Below are 19146 nucleotides of genomic sequence, written 5' to 3' on the forward strand. Positions count from 1 at the left end.
TCTTGCGATAAACTTGGACCTTCTATGAAGTCCTCATTTTGTCACAAAAGTTTTTATTGTTGTTTATTTTTTGTTATTTTGCTTTAACCTGTATGATTCTCACTTTTTACTGTTTTCTAATAGCTTGTAACTAGTTACTAGCTGAAAATACTTTACAATTAATAACTAATTCTTGAAAATGTCTTTTGAAGTAATTGTTTCAGATTAAAGTCTGTGATTTCTGACTGGCAAGACAGAATCAGAATAGCTACTTAACATTATTCATTTACCAGTTTTAAAGAATTACAGGCAATATTACATATTTTTAAATACTGTAAGAAAGATTTACTTTTCTGCTTTATCTGTGCTGGTTCAGGCTGTTGTTCATAGATGTATGTTTAATCTCCAGAGTTCCCTCATCTAATCTTGCCACAAATACTTCCAATAATGTTGACATAAAACAGAGTTCACCCAAACGTATTGATCATTTTTTGGTAAGTTTATCACAGGATCACAACAACTCAGGTCAACATTGTCTATCTCCTGGCCCTCTGATAGCTCCCTCAGGACAGTCATGCTTTTGGGTGACCTCATCAAACATAATGAAAGTGTTACACTTCAGTATGGTTTTCCTACCAGTAAAGCAATTAGAATAATTTTCTGGAAATCCATTTTCTTCCAATGAAGAATGTTTTGACACTTTGAAGAGAAAATTAACCAGTGGAAGTTTTATTGATAGGTCTAAGGTATTTTTCTATGTAATTTTCTCTGTTTCTCTTTTAAGGTTTTTATTTCAAAAGCAATGACCCATATGTAGGATCATAGTATTCCCACTAAAAAAAGTCCTTAGGGTTCAGTTTCCTCATAAACTCTCAATTCTTTGTGTTTTGTTTTTTTTTTTAATAGCTTTTATACCCATTTAGCTGAGTTACCTGCTACCACTTCAGATCTTCGTGATTTAAAATTTGGTGGATATGGTGAATGGAAGTGAAGTCATGGTTAGGGTTGATGTCTTTCTTTTACTTGTAATACTACTGGAAAAATGAGGGTGCTACATAGTGTGATGTTATTTAAAGGCAAATACTTCATTTTATGTGGTACAAAACAGCTTTTTGACATTGTTTCTTTGATTTCTGAAAAGTAAACAGATAGAATAGTAGAAATTTTAAAGAGAAAGGGCTTTCTCGAAGGTTTTTTTCCCCCTCCTATGACATTTCCTTTATGTCCTTAATGGGTTCTTTTAATTGTCTTTTCATTAGAAATACCATAATCCCTTAATTACATTTTTGTGCTCATGAGCTATGCTTTTCCCTGGAGGGTTTTCTACAGAGCAGCAGGCCAGCATTGTGATATATGCTAACATTAAACTGCATACTCAAAGGTTAATATTTCAAATTCTTTTTAAGAGTTCATTTTTATCAGCCCAGAGTGACATACTCCAACTAATTTCATCAGAAAGATAAAGGTAATTATGAGGTCGTCAAATCTAACTGCTTCCAGATTCTTCTTTGGGTGTTTGATAGTTATAATCAATGGAAAGTCATCTTCTGCCAAAATACCATGCAGTGATCTCTCAGATATGGAAGTGTGAGATATAATAATGTCTTACTCATCACTAAGCACTAATGGCAGTAATATATACGGTATGCCATATAAAGGATTTTTTACAACGTGTTGGCAGTGTAATGTTGAGTCTAATCCACTATGTGTGAATTCTCTCACAACCAGTTTTATCACATGGCTCTAACAAATAATGGTCTCCTTCCGGTTTCTTTGTTGACATACTTTAAAAGTAACATACAGACTTAGGCAAACCTTTAGTACCTTTAGAATTGATAAAATATGCGTAGCCATTGAAAACAAGCTATAGTTCTGTAAAAGTGCTGTTGACTAGAGTTTGTTTCCTGGGCTGGAGGGTAAAGATCGTAAAGAAATGGTGATCATACGGCTTGCTTTTACTTCCCTCATCTCAGAATATCACAACCATCACAGATCTATTTTATTAAAAAAATTAAGTTGAATATTTGGTTTCAGCTTTGTATCTGTATTGCCTTTAGAAACCATGAAGGATAAATACAATTTACAGAACTGGGAAAACAAAAGTGAAGGCTTCATATCACTGAGAGGCATGGAAATAATCTGATGGTTGCCCTATAGATCTATAACTTGTGATGGTCTTCAGTCAGTTTAGAGAGTATATCGCATTTAAGCTAAAGCAGGGATACATATTTTGCTGGGCACCTTTACCTGAAAAAAAGAGATAATAATGTGGTGGTGAAACCATTGACGTGAGTTTTGGACCAATTGCCTAACTCTTTTTTTTAATAGAAAAGTCAAGATTGCCCTGTAATTTAAAAAAATTAAAAAATGTTCTTGGAGGATGTATTTGTATATTATTAATAAGTCTGAATATCTCTGCTTTTTACTGTAGAAAACTGCAGCCATGTAGAATGCTGTTGTATGATTGATCATTTGTCATGCTTAAAATGGTCTTAAAACTGAAATGTGTTTTTTTGTATTGAATACAGTTCTGTAGAAAGTATAAATACAAAATGGAAAACCATGTTAAAGTAAAGTACATCTGGAGCATACGGAGAAACATCACTTCCTTTATCTATTACGGTAGTACAGTTTTTGTCCATGCTTTGACATAGATCATCATGATGAGAGAAAAATGCTGATACCTTCCTTGGTTTGGGGGGGAATGAGAGGCTGTAATACAGTCTGTCATTTTTATAGACCAGGACCCCAGGTTATCATACATGGAATTTTTGCTGCTTAATGCTGAAGTTTAGTCTTCACTTTTTGAAGTTTTCAGGAACTTTTATCTTAGTATTTTTTTAGAAAATAATACAATCATAATCAGATTTCTGTTTGTGGAGGAAAGGAAAATCTTAATGATAAAGGCTTTTAAATGAGTATAAAGCTGGTGGAGGAATCCACCAGAAAAAAATACCCTTCCCTTTTGCTCTTTTTCTGGTTCCAGAAGGATCTAAATCTATCCTGTGTGCCACATTAGAAAATTAGTCTTGCAAGAAAATTTCCCTTCAAAATTCAAGGGTCTTCTACCCATTCCTTGCATAGTCTGGGAAGACGTATATTGTGGCATCAGCCTTCCCTGAGCTTGAGGAGATTCTCGTCCCACCAGTACTTCTCTGAGCAGGCTTCCTAAATGAACTAATAAGTCCAACTGTCCAAACAAAACAAACTAGTTTCATTGGGACAATCAAGATTTTTAAATCATGAAGTATGTGACTGTGTTTCATTAGTTCATCCAAGAAAGAAATTGGGGAACTGAACCTAGGTTTCAAATATAAACAAAGAATTTGCTACTTCCAAGCCGAGTCCAGCAAGTCTGTTAAGATTGAAGCCTATCAAACCCCACTACTGATTCAGAGTAAATGAGTAATGGTATTTTCAAGTATAGATTTTTATATACTGTCCTTGAAAAAATGATTTGGTTTTTTGTTGTTTCATTAATAATCATATTATACCAAATTCTGCATGGTTTTCCTCAACCAAATTTTACTTGCAAACTTTCAGTTGCTTCTTGTCTTGTTACCAAAGGCAGTTTCGCATCATCCACCAAACAACTAAATTGTTCTGCATGGGAAGCTAATAAGGATTTAAAAAAAAAAAAAAGAAAGGTCCAGATTCTTGAGATGAGGTGATGAGGGTTTCCTCGCTAGGAACCCTATCTCTAGCCCAACTTATCAAACGTGACCTGGGGCTCTGTTTATCTTCCTTTAAAATCTTACCTGTTTTGAACAGTTATCCACTACTAATTATTACTCCAGAAAGAAGAGCTAAAAAGAAAAGGGGGGGGGGGGGGGGATAAAAGGAGAAAAGAAAAATAAAATAAATAATGACAACTCAAACTTGCTAAACTTAGGAGGGACCAACAGCAGAATTTTTTCAGCTAAACTTAGCACAAGTTCTGAATTTTAAATTTGGCATTCACATACTGAGGTGTTGGGTGTGTCAGAAATGAGAGAGGCAGAAAGACCTTCCTGGAAATGATGCGTGGGAGAACTCAGACTCCCATCTTATGTTTGGATCCGTTAGTCCCTCTTTTTGTATTAGTTATACTATTCACAAGTGCCTTTATAAAAAAAAAAAGTTCTTAAATAAATTGCAGATTACTTGCTTTATTTAGTAACCGTTAAGAATATTGCTAAACTCAGTATAAAGTCTTTGTTGAAAGCAAATGCACCACTTTATCTACTACCTGCCTTCAAAAGCAAACTTCATAAAAATACAAGATACACAAACAGATTGCAAGCATGTTAGCAAATATGGATCCTGTTGCTAAAGTCTGGTTGCTTGCTATCCTTGTTTCACACTCACTTTATGAAAAGGTTGAAACCACTTAAATGCTGGAACTGATGAACCTATACATAAATGATTAGGAATGCTCTGCTAATAATTTCCAGTAGAACTCATCACTGAGTTTCCTTATGAGCACATCGCTCTCCACTTTGAATGCTACTTAGACTTGTAAAAACCTTTTATTGAACAATCCATTTATTCTTGAAAAGAAATTGTCCAAGTCAATTCTGTTAATATTGTCACAGATTGAGTTTTTCATTGTGGCTTGTATCAGCCTCTTCAATGATTGCCTGTTGTCTTGGCAGGAAGATGCATTTTGACTCTTACTGTCTGCCAGTGACAATTTTTCCCTTAATTTAGGAATTCCTACTTCTTACGAAGGCCAGCTGGAAGCGGCTAAGGCATTACAGCACCTTCCTCAGCTGTTGGCCTTGGGAATATGTATTCTCTCCAGAATATATATCTTTGGCAGGGAACAGGAAGAAGGAATCTTGGGTAACGGGTGTGCATGCCAAGTGTAAGGATTGTTATATTTAACGCCTAGGTTTCTGTCCTTGAAATTATGTCTAAAAGAAGTTCAAAAGTAGGACAAAATTCAAACAGGGTGGGTAGATTTTATTTCAAAGAAAGAAGAACTTTCAAAAAAATAGCTGTTAACTATATTTATCCAGGAATTTTTTGTAATCTTTAACAGGAATGTTTTACATGTCTTGCTGCTTGAACGGTTTTACGGTACCTTTAGGACTGTGTCCAAAATGCACAGATTAACAGCCACATAAAAAACCTCTGGCTGCGTATTAGAACATTTAGTCTAAACCTACAAACACAGTTGTCCTACGGGAATTTTTACTAATCAGCTACAAGGCCTTAAAGTGTAGGTCATCTGAACAGTCAGAAGTAAAATCTAACTCACCACCACAAAAAAAAAGTACAGCATGTGCAAGAGTGACATTTGGGAGGTGGAGGAAGTGGGAAGAAGTGCAATAGAAAAGTATTCTTCATTCACTAGTAATAAAAGCTGTGGGTTGAAATTAATCAGAGATCTGCTGAGTTGATGCAAGTTGCTACAGATTGGTTTGGAGTGGGCATTTTCTGTAAATTTTGTGTACGTAAGCCTTATATTAATATATATATATTTATATATAAAGTCATGGAAAATACAAGCACTTTTGACAGAGAGATTGCTTTCTGATTAAATTCACAGCTTAACTATGTAAAAGTGAAAGTATTTTTTCTTTCCTGTACCTTGAAAGCTTTGTTACAGTTTTAAACATGGAAACTCCAGAAGTATACAGAAGCTATGCAGCTTTAGCTACATACCACAAGTGCTACCTAAAACGTGACAGCTGCACATCCAGAGAGAGGTATTTGCCTCAGGTTCAATATTTTCAGTGAGAGAAATCCAAAAGTCAGACAAGCTTAGGAGACAGTTTTGGAGGAGTCTGCTTCAGCTAGAATGTGCACATGCCTGTGTAGTAAAATGAGTATCAAAATGAGGGTCAGAGCTGTTGCTCTGAGTTACATCTAGCTGGTTTGCAGAAGTTGAGATGTCTACTAGTGAAATTGGACCAAGTCCATACCTTTGCAGAGTGAAAAAGAAAGATATTATGGATTCCTTTCATCCTCCAATATTCAGTGGCTGCTCTCAGTTATACCAGCAGTTGGCTGATGTATTTGCAGCACAAATTCAGGTTTAAGACCACTTCATGGAGACAAACAGAAATCTCACTGTTTGTCTGTGTAGCTAGCAAATGCACTGCTAAATGCCATACCTGAAGTGTGTTTTCCCTATTTTGTACTATTTCATACTACTTTGAATGTGAGATAATATAGATATGGTAAAAAGATATTATTTTTTTCTGGCTTCGAATCAGTAGAATTCTTAATTCTGAAGTCAGACACTGCTGATGATGATGATGTGTGAACAGGGAAGAGCACAGCTTGACTATCAAATCCCTGGTTGATTTTAAAAAACTAGTGGTTTGGAAAAACCTCTCTTTACTTGTAAACTGATCAGGCTGGCTTTGAAAGTTTTGGATTGCAAATCAATGTGGTAGCCCTGCCTCTTCACAATTTTCCCCAAATATCTTACAAGACTTAATAAAAATTCTCAGTTTTATAAAATAAGAATAAACACAAAGTTAAAAATTAGTACATTTCTGTGATAAGAAAAGAAGATGAAACAGAAGGCAAGTTTCTTATTTTATTTCCTGCTTTGCCACCTATTTCCTATATGAACTGAGACACTTTATTTTATCATCCTTTAGTGTCAGTTTCTTCCTCTAAAGTTGGGATGTTAATAACTAGGTCATACAAGACTAAAATTAGTTGTTAGCAAGATGTATACAGCTTTGGATAGAAAACTACATTATAATGCTTCATAACACTCTTTGAAATATCTCACAACTCAGTCGTTAAAAGGATGTTAATTCACCAGTTAAGATTTTAATGCCAAAATCTTGCCAAATTCTGCATAGAAGCTCAGGCCCCAAACACTGATTAGCCAAGAGAGAGATCTGTCTGCTCGTTGCATATTTTCTCAGTTGCAGTCACGAGAAGCTTTCAGGCCAGAGCTCATCTGATATAGAGAAGACATGACTGCTGACAGAGTGCTCTTCACAAAGGCACCTGCATAGATGAATTGTTGTGCATTATCAATTAGTAGATAAACCATTGGAGCCCATTTTGTCAGCAGAAGTCTAGTGTTTTCAAATCCCATTCTCACTCCAGTACTCCAGATGGCTAGGTTGCACCTACTTATTTTAGGATAACCAAAGGTTAAGGGCAGATAAATTATTTTTAGGAGATCTTATGTACCAGATCCACCTGCCTGTCTTCTCCTCCTCCTCTGTAGCTGATAAAAGAAGATACATACATACTACAAGCTCACACATACTCTAGCTTTGGTTAATAAACATGCAAGTGTTTTACTGAAGGGAAAAAAAATACAATACTGTGTGCAAAATTACTCTAAGTTAAGATCATTGTGAAAATCTTTAAAGATTATCTTCATTGTATTACCTTAATCATATTACCTTCATCTTTCCTTCATTCTCAGGTTTGGGGGTTTTTTGTGTTGCTGGGGTTTTTTGAACTTCACTGTTCCGTTGCCTCACATGATATTCCATTAAAATATTCAAAAGAGAAACCTCTCTGAAATTATGGAGAGAGGAGTCCAAGAAGTGGCTGGAGTTTTGGCAAGATTAAGATTGATGTTCTGGCTGCTTCTGGTGATTAAATTTGGGTATGTATATGTGTGATTATACATGTTTACCATGAGCATAATGTTGGCCATTGTAGGAAGTCAGATTATTTTTTGCTGCACAGGGAAAAGGCAGATAATTCAGGAAAAGGAATTCTGTTGAGAGGCTTTTTCTCATACAATTTAAAAGCAGTACACTAAATTCAAAGTTGATGACAGACATCTACTTTGAAAACACTTCAGTAGTAGCTGGATTCCCTCCTGTAAACAGCATATTTGTCCATATGTTAAGCTGTGGTTGCTATTGAATAGAAAATTATGTATTCATAATTTAATATCTTTGCATGCCTTGGCTCATGCAGGCCGTATCTGATTAACTTTGCAAGAAATTATAGTTCTTTATTGACTTTATGGAGTTACTCCTGATATACATCACTGAGAACAGAAGCAAAATCAAGTCCACTTGCTGCCTCTAGCAGCACACTAGAATGCCAGTGTTTGATTTCATGTGGTTACAAGTTGAAGTGTGCTTTGGACCTTGTTGAGTCTCAAGAGTCCAAAAGACACGTCTTACTTCTCTTGATGTACATATTTGGGTACAAGCCCTCTATTTCGCATTTGGCGTGTGTAAATCTTTCCTCCAAGTAACAGTTTTTAAAATGTCACTCCAAAGCACATGGATAACAAGGCTAAAGGGTAAAAACCCCGTTAGTGTTTCCTACACTCAAAATTTATTCTTTCTTTTCAGAAAACTATACTTCTCCATCTTGAGACAGGATGGTTGGGAAACCTGTTTTGCTATAGCACACTCTCCTTGTCTTTCTCTCTCATTTCAATATTTTTTCACCTGCCTCTTGAGGCCTCCCGAGGAAGTGTGTACTGAATATTTATGTAATTAAGATTTTTTTAGAATAAAAATATTTTCAGGATTATGTGGATTGTGGTGGCATAAATTTTCAGCCAGTGCTCATATCATTCATTGCAAGAAATTGATTAATATTTGAAGATGTCCCCTATAGTAAATTTCTCCAAATCTTAATGCAATTTGTGGGTGCTTGAGTCAAAATCATTAGCAGGTAGGAGAAAATTGCAATACATAATTTTTGAATGAATTTGTAGTTAAAGCGATAGAACATATGTCAACGGACACAAAAATAATTCATGCCCTGTGAAATTTTGTTCACAAAACGTCAGCAAAGGGGAAAGCATGTATTTTGTTGGTTTGGAATAGGTTTTTATGCATCTGTACAGCACTGCCCAAGTTTTCATTCTAATATATTATGTTACTGTGATACAAGTAGAACCTTACTGTCGTTACAGTGCTCAGCTATTTTATTTTCTCACCTCGTTCTCTGTGGCAACAAAATGGGAAGGTTGATTAAAGGCCAGGCAGCATGTCTCATGTTGTGTGTTTCATTTGTGGAACACAAGTGAAAACATGAAGATGTGATGCAAAGATGGGAGGCATACACTCTGCTCAGCAGGAGGAGCACTTTTGCACTGGCAGGAGTAATGGCTTAATTAAAAATGCTTCTCTCTGTCAGTGCCTGCGAGCATTTTCTTTTTTTCCATCACATTCACCTCTAATCAGAGTAAATTAGGATACAGATACAGGAGAACAGCCTCTGCTCCCTTCAGGCACATTGCTGCATTTCAGTTTCATCACAGGCTCTACAAAATGGACCTTGACAGCAACAGGATGCTGGAATCAGTCCTTCAATAAATACTGCCAATTTATTTGTGCATTTTAAATTGATTTTCATTTAGCTAATGGAATGGAAGGCAGAAATCTTGGAATGCTGACAACTGAAGGAGCAACCACTGACTTCACCTGGACTGGCATTTCACCTTCATGTTTACAGGCAAAAATACCTTTCCAATGAATGTGTGTCTTCTGTGTGTTCCAGTGCTCTGTCACCTGTGGCAAAGGGATGCAGTCCCGAGTCATCCAGTGCATGCACAAGATCACGGGAAGGCATGGCAATGAATGCTTTTCCTCAGAAAAGCCTGCAGCCTACAGACCCTGTCATCTCCACCCCTGCAACGAGAAAATTAATGTTAACACAATAACATCACCCAGGTTAGGTAAGCAGTCAAAATGACACATTCCCACTGGAAATGTCTTTTTAGTTCTTTCTCTCCATAGAGTAATGACAATCCCAGTTGAAAAACAGAGGGCTAGGACTCAGAAGATGTAAATTCTATGCAGAGAATCACCTCTGCCTCAGTTTTCCAGTGTGTACATCAGAGACTGTACCTCAGAATGGTGAAGCATTTTGCCATCCAAGGAAGGACCGTGTTATGGGACTGCATGATATTATGGACACAAAACATCCTAGATGAAAATATGTTTATATTAGAGACATTATAAACATATTATAAATGTTTATATATATTTGTCCACTCAATTTTATCAACATTTCTAAAGTAAGACAATAGCTTGTTTTCTCTTAAAAGTTTTGTAAACTATGGTCTTGTGATATTTCTGAGATCAAGGAGGCCCTTATATGTTCCTCAAATACAAATAGCTCTTTCCACTTGTCTTCAGTTCAAACATCTACAGCCTATGCCTGATGGATTAGGACATGTGAAGCAAAATTACTAACATGAAGAGATTTGCTGTTCCTGGAGGAACTCAGGTCTCTGTTGGTCTTAAAGAAGTTATGTTACTGCATAACTACAGAACTGTTAATTCTGTTAATTATTATTTCCTAGTGGGTTGTTGATGATGGTCTTACCATTAGCTCCCCAAATCATTCATCTGCTTCTTGAGCATGACTGGGGAATATTCAGAGGCTCGCTGTAAGACAACATACCCTTTCCAGATGATTTTCCAGATCCCTTGTTAAGATAAACCCTCCTGTCAAATAGATTACTCCTGCATGGAAAGCAATTCTAACATTTCAGGCTGTATGTAATCCTTCCTTTAAGTCAGTGAAGGGTATTTCTCTTTGAAGTTTTTAACCCTTAAACATTTCTGTGTAGTAGTCATTGTTTCAGTTTGCTGGATGAGATGGCAGCTGTTGCTGATGGCCCTCTGCTCTATTTCGTTGTTGTAAGGTTGCCCGTCATACTTTATCTTTGTTCAGCTGATCTCTCAGAAGCAAGAGGCCATCCCTCCATCACTGACGCTCTCCCTCTGGTGAGGTATAAGCAGCTTTGTGTCACAGAGTAAACTGAATCACAAAGTTTCACAGAAAAAATACAGCATCAGATTCATTGAAATTTGACTGACTTACTGTGAAGGGCACAAAAAAAGACTGGGCTATGTTGTCCTCGTAGAATGGATTATGTAGCACTGATGTTGGTAATCTACAGTTCAACCTCATCCAGCAGGAGGCGGCATCCAATCTGGCAGAAACATTAACATCTCCAAAATACATAATAAAATGCTTCTCTTGAATATATTGATCGTTTTGGCCTCCGGTTCCATTCCTATTATGCAGTATAGATCCTCTGGATTTGGGGGTAGGGCTAGTGGAAGCTGATCTGGGTTGCACCAGCTCTACTCTTTTATAAATAAGCTCTCAGTTTCTCTTTCCCTTCTACTAAAAAAAGAGAGTAACTCAAATCTTCTGTGAGATTGACTTTTTTTTCACTTCAGTGTTTATGGTGATTTTTGGATTATGTCTGTTTCTTGTGCCCTATTTTTCACTGTTTTCCCATATTAATTCCATGTATGGGCTACAGCTTGAATAACTGAATGTGCAAAGATCCAAATTTGGTAGCAGGTCCTTCTATGATAACACTATAACAGGCTTTCATAAGCAAAACAGGTGGGTGGATTAAAAGATAGCTTTACAAGAAAACAGACAACACACATGAAAATATGCCCGTTTTGTACAACAGGCATACAACAGAAGTCAGGCTTCTGCGTCTGAATGTTTATGAGTGCTAGAGAGAGCCGAGTAGTTACAACAACCGTGGGAGGAGGTAGAGTAAACCAAATAGTAGCTTTTCAGGCTGTGTGATGTCTTTGTCATTTCAGAAGGTTTCTGAGGAAGAATTTGGTAGTCAGGGATTCCCACAATTAGAAAGCAGCAACAGACTACTAATAGAGCAACCTGAATAACTGGGTGAAGATAAGATAGGAAAGATGTGAAGGTAAGGATTAGTAGCCTGACTTTGACATGGAGGAGGGAAGACCCATTGGAGTTATTAAAAAGAGGGTGTTGTAGTCAGACCAATGTATTGGAAGACAATTTAAAACAAAAAACAAACCAACAAACATTTTGAATGTACTTGGAAAGGAGGGAAAAAGGTCAGGAAGGTAAGAAAGGCCCGGTGTTTGTGCATTTGAGAAGCCCAAAATGTGGCCTGGACAAGTGTATTTGCCAACATACCAACTGTCATTGATTCCATACTGTAAGTTTCATTTTTCTAGATAAAATGGATTTGCATTACGAAATGTACCATGGGACTTGCTAACTGTATTCAAACCTTGTAAGAGTGCCTCATAGTGTGGCATCTCCAGCGTTCAAGCTAGCAAGACATAATTCTGTTCCTTTGAACAGAGAAGCCAAACAAAACTAAAGGTCTAGTAGATTATTTCACTTAGAGAGAAAGGTGATGTAAGACATCACGTAGTTTTCTTCAGTTTCCATTCATTGACAGCATGGCACAAAGTCTTGATTTCTTGAGCAAAAGCAGATCAGAACACCAGCAGCAGTCTCCATGCTTTAATTCCTACATTTCCCCACCTGCCTCTGATTAAAAAAATCCCCTTATAGGTGTCATTGAGAACCCCATTCTGGTATTCTCCAAGCTGAGGCTTCCTGTTTTTCCAGTAGCAGCTTCTGTCTCAGACGGAGGGCAGTTTCAGCAGGAGCTGCTGCTTCGTGTGGCTTTGCTGCAGCTGGCTCTGCAGCCCTCACATAGCCCTGGCCCCAGCCCCAGCCCACCTCTGTGTAGGGCAGAAAGATGGGCTTCACTCTCTCATGAGGAGACAGCTGCATGACATTAAACCAATTAGCTTCAATGCAACTTAATCCAATTCACAGATTAAGCTGGCCTTAAAAAATTGTAAAGTTGAAAATATTGGTGGCAGGAGGATTTTTTTTTGCCTTTCTTTTGTTGAATATCTACATCTATTCTCCTTTCTCTTCCCCAGATACACTTCTGGTGTCCTTGTCACCTTTGCTACCTGATTCGTCACTAATAAATGTAACAGTAATGTATTTTTGACTTTGTTGTTGTTGTTTCGCAGCTGCTTTAACATTCAAGTGCCTGGGAGACCAGTGGCCTGTGTACTGCAGGGTGATAAGAGAGAAGAACCTCTGTCAAGACATGAGGTGGTATCAGCGGTGCTGAGAGACGTGCAGGGACTTTTATGCGCAAAAAATGCAACAAAAGAGTTGACCTCTGTCAGGCTGGCTGGCTCTCAGCTCTTTGCAATCTTATTATTTATAAACACACACACACACACACACGTACACACACACGCAAGCTTCTTCAGACCAAATATTATCAGATTACATGTAATTTAATCAAATTAATTTATTTTTGCCCGCCAGACATCCTTAATTGTTTTGGTTAGACAGCTACCTTGTTTTATCCTCTGACATTTTCATAATTAATTTTTATATGAACGATTTTGGATACATTTATCAGAATTTTTAAAAAATAGTAACTAGTATTTTAAATGTTTATTTTCTGTAGGGTCGTCTCTCTGTTGCCAAAAAAAGTCATGTTATCTTGAATTTATTTTAATTTAGCTGAATAGTTTTGTTGTATATGGAAATAAAGCCCTTTTTAATTTTATTGTAATTTTGGCATTCAGAGGCAGAATGATCTTGTGTATTTTGCAACAGATGTTGAGGTGAGTAAGCTAACTATTGAACAGGTTGTTACAGAATGTATTGTGAAATCAGTTCATTTGATTTAGAAACATACTGAAGGGGATAATCTACTGTAACTTATAACATATTATAAACAAGAAAATTAAAATAGCTAAGTAGGGATTTTGATCATTCTCATGGACACGTACTTGAACACAAGTATCGAATCAATGAAACACTGTAGAGATTTACACTGAATCACTGTTGCACTGTTTGAGGTAGTGTAGAGAAAGGCAGTCCTAGAACTTGTACCATCCTATGAATCCACGTCTGTACTGTTCTAACATGTCACTTGATTTTAAACGTTTTGAGAGAAAAAACCCATGCCCCTCTATACCTTTTTGTGTCCTCTTGCAGATTTACAAATGGAAGAGTCTTTCTTCCTGCCACTTGTACGAATTAATCTGTTAAACACTTTCAGTTCTCTGTTGATGATTTAGAAAATAGCTTTGTACTACTCTAGTTTTATCTTTGGTTTATGAAAAAGTCTTTATAAAAATGAAATGTTTTACAGTTCTGTGAAACGTTATGAAACAGCTAAAATTTTCCTTATGAGAAAATATTGTACATGATTCACATGATTTTTACATTTTCAATAAAAAGTAAAGCTTCTTTTGTTATTTGCATTTTTCCTCTTTTGGGCATCTGTGTCTGTGTCACGGTTTAACCCCAGCCAGCAACTAAGCACCACACAGCCACTCAGTCACTTCCCCCCCACCCAGTGGGATGGGGGAGAGAATCAGAAAAAAAAGTAAAACTCATGGATTGAGATAAGAACAGTTTAATAAAACAGAAAGGAAGAAAATAATAATGATGATAATAACAAAATGACAGTAATAACAAAAGGATTGACATATACAAAACAAGTGATGCACAACGCAATTGCTCACCACTCGCCAACCGATGCCCAGTTAGTTCCCAAGCAGCGATCCGCCCCCCAGGCCAACTCCCCCCAGTTTATATACTGGGGATGACATCACATGGTATGGAATACCCCATTGGCCAGTTTGGTTCAGCTGTCCTGGCTGTGTCCCCTCCCAACTCCTTGTGCCCCTCCAGCCTTCTTGCTGGCTGGGCATGAAAAGCTGAAAAATCCTTGACTTAGTATAAACACTACTCAGCAACAACTGAAAGCATCAGCATGTTATCAACATTCTTCTCATACTAGATCCAAAACATAACACTATACCAGCTACTAGAAAGAGAATTAACTCTATTCCAGCTGAAACCAGGACAATCTGGTAGCTGAATCCATTGAGCCCTGCATCGCAGCAGGTACAGCTACAGTAGTCCCTACAACAAATGCCTCCTGCCTCTTGACTTAGGCACCTTTCTGCAGCTGCAGACAGTCATGCCACTCTGTGAGTCTTGATACATGGAAAGTTGGGTATAACAGAGTAATATTCAGTGGAGAAGTTATTTATCTCGGTGAGTTCTATAACCACTTTCATCTCAGTGAGTTCTATAACCACTGACCTTGTCAAGAGGAGAGGGGTAGGTCATCTGCCTCCATCTTGTGATGCAAGCCTTTAGGCACGCTCTGAAAATATGTACAAGAGCAAACCTTGACGGCAAGACAGATGGAGAAATGAGTCTGAAAGGCATCGTATTTTCTACTCAAAGCAAAAAGGGAATGCATCTTTATCGGAGTGATTGTTCCTCTTAATTCTCTGCAAAGAGTCTACTGTATAGATGTGAAGTAGATATCCACACAATTGAGTAAACTGAGGCCCCCAATCAGGACTGTGATTCTGCCCAGGAAGAATACTTTGCTGCAGTCTTCGTTCCCTTTGAAATCAACGTCTGTGCTTTCAAATAGCTGTACTGTCAAAATCTTTGGTTTGGCATCTTAACTGCTGTGCATTCAAAAACTGCACCTTTAATGATGTGCTAATGTATGATTTTTAAATTAAGTATCTTCCGGTTTTAAAAAGTAAAGAAAAATAGATAATGGAATGTGATTTATATTTTGTATAATTAAAAAGTTTCAATGCACAGAAAATTCAGTTGCTCTTGGGCGTAACTCCTCAATGTCACAGACACACGTTTGAAAGTCCAATAGAATTACTCTGTTTGGCAGGTGAAAGTGTGCCTGCCCTGCAGAGCTCTGCCTCAGCCCTGGGTGACAGCGGGCAGCCCCTTGCAGCAGTGTTCAGGGAAGCAATAGCCTTCTGCACTCACAGACACTTCCACCCGAGTTCACTCACATTTTGGATCTGGTCTTTCTTTTTCAGCAACAATCCCTCTGCATTAATACGTTTTCCTTCCGGCCTGATGAATATGTAAAATTTCAAGTAATGAATCTCAAACCACTCTTAAGTTCAGCTGACAAGCAGAAGTGAAACTCACTCCAGCTCACAAGGGCTAGAGTAGGCCTCTCTGCTAATTAAATCCCACTTAGACTCTATTTTGTTGGATTAAGTGGGATTTAAGTGGTGCACAGGGTTTGTACTAGGCTACTGTGCAGTGGGCTTACTTCTTCCCAGATACATGCTGGTTCGCTACAGCAGTGATCAAAAGTTACCACAACTACCACTTCTCATACCTTTCTTAAAGAAAAGGAATACCTGAATTTTAATTGCATTGTCATTTATTCTGGAAGGAATTTGCTGCTTTGTTCTGGAGGGTGTGGTTTAGGTTTTGGGTTCTTTGAGGTTTTTTTACATTCAGTTTTCATTGTCATCTTCAGTGACAGAGCAGCAGCCATTTCTTTATTCTAAAAATATACTAAAAATGGAAAGCTTGCCTGCATGAGGAGACCAGTGGAGGCCCTAAATCCTAGCAGGTCAATTGTAAACAGAAAATTAACAGTGCTCAGAAAGAGTTTGAAGAGCTCTGTAGAAAAGATGCTCAAACTAATGTTGAAAGCGACTTGAAATACATCGAAAGCAGGAAGCCAGCTAGGGAGTTAGTGGGACCATCTGATAACACAAGTGTTAAAGGACATTCGGGGATGACAGAGCTATGAAAGGAAAGTTCAGTGAATTATTTGCATTGGCCTTTCCAGTGGAAATGTTGCAGGGGTTCTTGTACCTTGCATGTTCCTTATCGCAGAGATGTCAGAAAAGCTGGATCAAGTTGAAGGAAATACACGAGAATGTAAGACCAAATAGGTACGTTAGATGCTAACAGGTATCTAGGGTGGCACTCGTGAGATTCCTGGAGGAACGCAGTTGGGAAGTTACAGAACTGCTTGCCATGGTCCGTAAGCTGTTGTTTTAAACAGCCACTCTGCCAGAGGACTGGCGGACTGCAGTGTAATTCCTGCCTGTGGAAAAGGGGTTCTTTAGGAGATCCTTTGAACTACAGGCTAGGGAGTCTTGAGTTCCTTTTTGGGTGCTGTAATAGCCAATAAAAAACAATAAGGACCCTGGGCACCTGAATGAGCATGGGTTGTTGGGAGAGAGTCAGCATGGCTTCAGTTGTGTCCTGAGCAAGGAGAATCTAGCGGACATAGAAGTCTCCAACAAGGTTCCACGTTACAGGATATTCAAGAAACTACATTCACACAGGACTACAGGAGCAACCTTTATAAGCTGGTTAAAGGATTGGAAGCAAAATGGTCATCTTTCGGGATGGAGAGGAGTAAGCAGTATGATTCCCCAAGGAATGATGCTGGATTTAGTTTTTTTAACAATTTTCCTCAATGGCATGAGGAAGAGAGCAAAAACTGAGATCTCCAGCTCTGCAGGTGACATTAAGCTCTTCTGGTTAACTAACTGTTGCCTCACTTGGCAAGAAACTCACAAAGCTGAGTGATTAAGCAAGACATTAGCCAATAAACTTTGATGTGGGTAAATGTAAGGGAGTATAGCTATGGAAAATAGCCTGAACTATTCCTACAAGATACGGAACTTGCAACTGGCAGTCCCAGAGGTCAGTGGTTACTGTAGTCTGAATTTATTAGCTCCATGAGAATAGCAGGAAAAAAAGCCAAAAACTGATGGATGTTGTCAGAAAAGAGGGCATCGTTTTTCCCATTTTTGGAACTGTGGCGTACCCACAGCTTGAGCGTTGCATTCATTTATAGTTGCTGTGTTCTCATGAACAATGTAGTGGAATTACACTGTAACACATTATAAAAGGCAAATAAATGAGCAAGGGGACAGACCAGGTGGTTTATGAGATGAGACTGAAAAAGTTGATTAGTTCAGATTGAAGAGGCTGACGTGAGCATGGTCAAGGTTTAAAAAATCCTGAAGGTGATGGATAAGCTGCACATGAAGCTCTTGTTCCTAAAATCCTGCATTACAACGAGGAGGGTGTCCTTGATAAAACTAGTATGGAAATTAGTTTAAGACACATAAAAGTAAGCACTTAAGACAGGTGGTCATGAAGTTCTGAAGCTTGCTTCCAGGGGAGGTAGCAGAAGATTTGAAAAGCAATTAGACAAATTCATGGACAAAAAGTCCATAAATAGATACTAATTAAGGCCTGGGAAGAGACACTGTAGCACAAAAAATTGTGTGGCTTCTGGGGGAGTAAAAGGAGAACGAACAGCAGAAAGTAGCCAGGTGTACACAGTCTCCCTAAACAGCATCTCTTCTCGCCTTTTTCAAACACAGTGATAGATCCTGGGCTCGGGGGGTCTAACCTAGTGAGATAGTTTTTATGTTCTTATATCATGTCTAATGAAATGAAATAGTGTCAGTAAGGAAATTCACACAGACGCACACCACACCATATGCTACAGTAGCATGGAAGAATCCTGTGTTCAGAGAGATGCTGGAAAGGGTATATGTGTTTAAGAAGGAAGGCATGGTTGTATATACCCAGCTATTTTAGAACAAAAATTATTACTGTCTCAGTTCTGCACAGGGAAAAAGCGGGACTACGTGTCATGGTAAGTCTAAAACAGCAGCTTCATGGTAGTCCCTCAGGGTACATTGTAGAGGTGTGTTAGTGTTTCAGGGCTTCATTTCACTGGGGAGAAACAGTTCTAAATGCAGCAGCAGGTTCCCCAGAAGCATGCACGTCCACTCAGAAACACAGTCACTGTTGTCTCTTTTGTGGCTGCTCACAAATGCTCTCAGACAGATTAATAATTTTTAACAGATATGCTGTAAAATAATCACCAATAAATACATATAAGGAAAAATCATGAGCTTCCTAAGTAAATAAGGGCTTTAACTTACATCTATATCAAAGTATTCATTTATTACATTAGGATCTCACATTAGTAACATTTAAAAAATTAGTTTACTGGTTTTATTTTCTTTCTACATTTCAGCAATCTTCTGTAAGGACAATAGATTGGTGTGATTCTCTGGTCTAAGTAGAAGTCTAAAATTTTTCTGATGCCCTAATTCTCAGCACTAATTTGATCCAAAATAGGTTTTCCTGGATTTCAAGCAATGAACTTTCAAATACATATCCTCCATGGTAGTGTCATCAAAAATGAAACATATCTTAGAAAAACAGAAAGGTTTGGAAAAAAAAAAGTTAAAATAAAAATGAGGAGACTACTTTTGCTGGTTGTAAGTAATGGTCATGACGAGAAGGGGAATTTCATTAGCTGAAAGTCAAAAGAACTTAAGACTTATAAAATGATGATGAAAATATCAAGTCTCAAAATAAAATAATAGAAGTGAAGGGATTGAGACTATGCCATTCAAGACAGTAAGAGATTTTCCATTCGCTTGAACAGGAGCAGAATCAATTTCTGAAAACTTCTGTTATCAATTACTTGAAAAAATCTATTATTTCCCAGGGTCAAGAAGAATTTACTGTGAAAGATATCCCTGAACCTAAAGAAGTGCATGTCATAGCCGTCGCGGTAAACTGTACCGACCCACACAG

At 37.8% G+C, this 19146-nt stretch overlaps 1 protein-coding gene across 1 annotated transcript in view; it reads left to right on the forward strand.

The window, feature by feature from the left end:
* LOC128136663 (A disintegrin and metalloproteinase with thrombospondin motifs 19-like) overlaps positions 1-13345 on the forward strand; it is a 40450-nt gene extending 27105 nt beyond the window's left edge. Inside the window, 2 exon segments of the mRNA XM_052776583.1 lie at positions 9418-9595; positions 12717-13345. Of these exon segments, the coding sequence (XP_052632543.1) occupies positions 9418-9595; positions 12717-12868 (330 nt within the window). The 3' untranslated portion in view covers positions 12869-13345.
* Positions 13346-19146: the final 5801 nt, after the last annotated feature.

Source organism: Harpia harpyja, chromosome Z (assembly GCF_026419915.1).
Source record: "Harpia harpyja isolate bHarHar1 chromosome Z, bHarHar1 primary haplotype, whole genome shotgun sequence".
Taxonomy (NCBI): domain Eukaryota; kingdom Metazoa; phylum Chordata; class Aves; order Accipitriformes; family Accipitridae; genus Harpia; species Harpia harpyja.